We start from the raw sequence: 3,823 nt of genomic DNA on the forward strand, positions 1-3,823 counted from the left end.
CCCTTCGACGTGCCAGATGCCAAGGGCAGCTTCCTTCCCCTTGCCCTTGAGGGCTTCTACATGTTCCTCACAATGATCATCCTGCTCCAGGTAGGGGGACCTTTCTACCTAGAAGGCCAGTACCTGCACCACTTTGTGAAATAAAGAAAAATCAGTGCTGGCCCCAAGAACTAACTCGACTGAGATAGGGAAATAAATGTTCATTGCTTTCTTGTGGGTCTTTGAAAGTATTCACATTTGGGGTTATGTTGGACAAGCCCTGCCTTGTGGAGGGGAACCTGTCCCCAGATAATAGCAGAAAATATTTATCAGGCGTTTCTATAAAGAGTAAGATTATAGCAGTGACCATGTGTGCCCGGCCCTTTGCCAGCTATACAACAGGTAAAACCCTAATAACCTGGAGAGAAAAGAAGATGAAGTAGCACACACAACTACAGAGAGCTGTCAAGCCCTAGGCATGGAAAGAAACCACAGGTTAGTGTTTTAGCATTTGACAGATTGAGATGGGGGAAGAAAAAAAGACCCAGAACTGGCCCTATATAGGAGAAAAATACAAAAACACAGAGCACCTACATGAGAGAGGTAGTAAGGAATAAAAACATGAATTTTAAAAGTCTTCAGCCTCTATAAGAACTTGCAATCTATGAAAAAATGAGGGAATTTGTAGCTTTGTTTTGATGAAGCTTCATCTACGTTCAATATCTTATACTATTTGAGGATGTCGCATTGTCCTCTGATAGGTGATCCTTTTTAATCATTGGCGCGTTCGTTCATTTAGCAGAGTAATCCTTTTTACATGTGAATCAGATTATACCCCCGCTCTGCACAGAACCCTCTGGTGGTCTCACGTCCTTCAAAGTGAAATCCCAAGGCCTCATCACAAAAGCCAACAAGTCCTGTATGATCTCGACCCCGACTCCCTCCCTGCTGTCTCCTGGCCATGTTCTGCTCACATGCGCGGCCTGCTTACCCTTATCCCACCCGACACCCGGCCCATCCCCATGGCCCAGCCTTGGCCCCAAATGCATCTCTTCCCACAGATAACTGCACAACTCACCCCCATTTCTTCAGGTGTCTGCTCAAAGTTCATGGTTTATAGAAGAGTCCTTCCCAGCCATGAGCCTCTTCCTTTCTGCCTTTTCTTTATGAGACTTATCACCACCCCATATATGTCTATTTGTTTGTTTACTGGAATGTGAGGCCCTCACAGCTGGGAATTTTCTTCCACTCACTGCCATGTCCAGGACCTAGAGCAACATGGGACACAGAAGGAGCGATCAGCAGATACTAGGTATTGAGTCAGTCATCAACACTGGGTCTGAATGCCTGTCAAAGTGGGCGGCCACCCTCGGTGTGGCGTCGGGAGGCCGGACAGGGCCACCAGAGCTCCTCACCCACTTCCTGTCCAGCCACTAAACAGCCGACAGGGCGTACCTGCCTCGTACCAGACACACTGGCTGAAGAAGGCATGCTGTTTTTCATTTTTTTTTTTTTTTTTAGGCGAGTCAACACTTGGTTGACCTCACAGATTACAAGGACCTTGTCAGTTCACAATCCCTTATTTTTTTATTTTTTTTTATTTTTACACCTACAGCACCTGGTCTTCCTAGGTGTTCTCCCATCCAAGTACTAACCAGGCCTGACCCTACTTAGCTTCCGAGATCAGACGGGATCGGGCTTGTTCAGGGTAGCATGGCCAAACAGACAGCATGCTGTTTTTCAGATGCCCCTGAGAATTCCAGGGGAGGCATTGACCTTGCATTGCTCAGAGGCAGTCCATCCATGAGCTGGCCTCAGCTTTCCATTAAGTGCCTCTGCTACCCACCCGCGGGGTCCCGAGATGGGGAGCCAGCCTGGTTCTGATGCGAGGGGACTCCTCTCCCGGCAGGTGCTGATCCCGATCTCCCTGTACGTGTCCATTGAGCTGGTGAAGCTCGGGCAGATCTTCTTCCTGCACCATGACCTTGACCTGTACGACGAAGAGACTGACTCATCCATCCAGTGTCGTGCCCTCAACATCACAGAGGACCTGGGCCAGATCCAGCACATCTTCTCTGACAAGACGGGGACGCTGACCGAGAACAAGATGGTATTCCGGCGCTGCACCGTCATGGGCCACGAGTATCCTCACCAAGAAAATGGTATGAGGACTCCCGGGGTACCCACTCCTCTTCCTAAAGGAATCACCCCGCTTTCCCAGGATTGGTGACAGAGGACATTGTCCTGGCTCCCCACACAGGCTGCGTGGCTCCGTGGAAAGTAGCTTCCATATCCCTGTGGGCTTCCTGGTCACACCAGCGCTGTTCCCATCACCAGTCAACTTTCCTTTCTTCACAAAGGCCATCAGTGATCCCCGGGGCGGTAGACTTCGGTTGGTCTTTGGTGCCATTTACACACAGCATCTTTATCTATCAGGAACGGACTGGGGACATGTCCCAATTATGTACCAGTCAGACAGCAATTTAAGAATTTCTTGGGTCACCTTACCTGAGAGGACCGGCCTAGGTCGAGGCACATGGTCATGTTTGATACATCCAAGATATGCCTTCCATACTAACTGATCTCCTGGATGTGACTGAGGCAAAGCTTTGACTGTAAAATGCCTGGAGTGTCATCTTGCATGGACTGAAGGTGGCCTGTAAAGCTGACCCGATCCCGTCAGCTCCACCCCACCCCCACCCCCACACACACATACACACTTTCTAACTAAGAGCAGAAACTCTCAAGAGAGCAGCATTCATTCTTTTGAGTGGCAGGGATAAAGAAAAGCAAAGGAGGAGGTATTGTAAGTCACCCAATCCCCTTTGCCATGGTGGTAACCATTTACATGGGAGCTTCTGGTCCTTCTAATAATAATAAAAGCAGCTACCATTATCAATACTTAAGAGTATGCAGATCACTTGAACACACTATATCATTAAGTCTTCAAAACAACCCTATGAATTGGGTACTTTTGAAGAAGTAGAGGCACAGGTTTAGTCAAAACTCAAAGTCACGTAGCTAGGAGGTAGTAGAGCCAGGATTTGAACCTGTATGACTTAGCTCACCCCTCTTTCTCCAGTCAGAGTGGCCAGTTCTGTATTTCCATATTTCCCGGAGCAGCTCTTACCTCCACTCCCAAAGCCTGGGTCTCCCCAGCCACGGCCTGGCCAAGGTGTGACCAGGGCAATGACAGCCCTCTTTTGTTGCAGCCAAGCGACTGGAGACCCCAAAGGAGCTGGACGCTGACCACGAAGAGTGGACCCAGTACCGGTGCCTGTCCTTCCCAGCCAGATGGGCCCAGGGCCCAGCAGAGACAAGAAGCCAAGGAGGGGTTCAGCCCCTGAAGAGGAGCCAGAGTGTCCAGGTCCCCATCCAGCGCCACTCTCGACAAAGGTCCATGGGGCGCTGGGAAAATACACAGTCCCCTGTGGCCTTCAGCAGCCCCATAGTAAGTCCTCGCCTTTTCTGCTTTGAATTGCAAGTGGTCTCTGCTGGGGAGAAGCGAGGGAGGGCTCTGGGGTGTGAAAAAGACTGGGTAAGCCCTTAAGAGCTCTCGAAATGAGAACGCTGGGTCTTGCAGGTAATCCACATATGTGTATCATTGGGCACATGCCATTCTAGTTCATTTCAAATGTTCAGTATTTGGAAAATGGGAAATTTCCTATAAACATATAGATTTCTGACTTCTATTTTGAAAATGGAACTGGGAAAATTCTCCACACTAAGCCAGCATTTCCTTGTGGCACTAATTGGCTTGAATTAAGAAGCTGATGCTACTTAGACTCCGCGTGTAATCTTCAGTTCATCACAGTCCCCCACCCCAGCTTCTCTGTTTCTCTCC

The 3,823-nt window shown here is 49.2% G+C and overlaps 1 protein-coding gene and 1 pseudogene across 1 annotated transcript in view; one reads left to right on the plus strand and one right to left on the minus strand.

Moving 5' to 3' along the window:
- Positions 1–3,823, plus strand: part of ATP10B (ATPase phospholipid transporting 10B (putative)) — a 90,465-nt gene that overhangs the window by 37,763 nt on the left and 48,879 nt on the right. The window contains exons 8-10 of the mRNA XM_011356781.1: positions 1–90; positions 1,889–2,141; positions 3,192–3,430. The exon at positions 1–90 is cut by the window's left edge and continues 3 nt beyond it. Coding sequence (XP_011355083.1) covers positions 1–90; positions 1,889–2,141; positions 3,192–3,430 — 582 coding nt within the window. The remainder of the gene's footprint in view (positions 91–1,888; positions 2,142–3,191; positions 3,431–3,823) is intronic.
- Positions 1,586–1,704, minus strand: LOC111737754 (annotated as a pseudogene).

The sequence above is a fragment of the Pteropus vampyrus genome, unplaced genomic scaffold (genome assembly GCF_000151845.1).
Source record: "Pteropus vampyrus isolate Shadow unplaced genomic scaffold, Pvam_2.0 Scaffold30, whole genome shotgun sequence".
In the NCBI taxonomy this organism is placed as follows: Eukaryota; Metazoa; Chordata; class Mammalia; order Chiroptera; family Pteropodidae; genus Pteropus; species Pteropus vampyrus.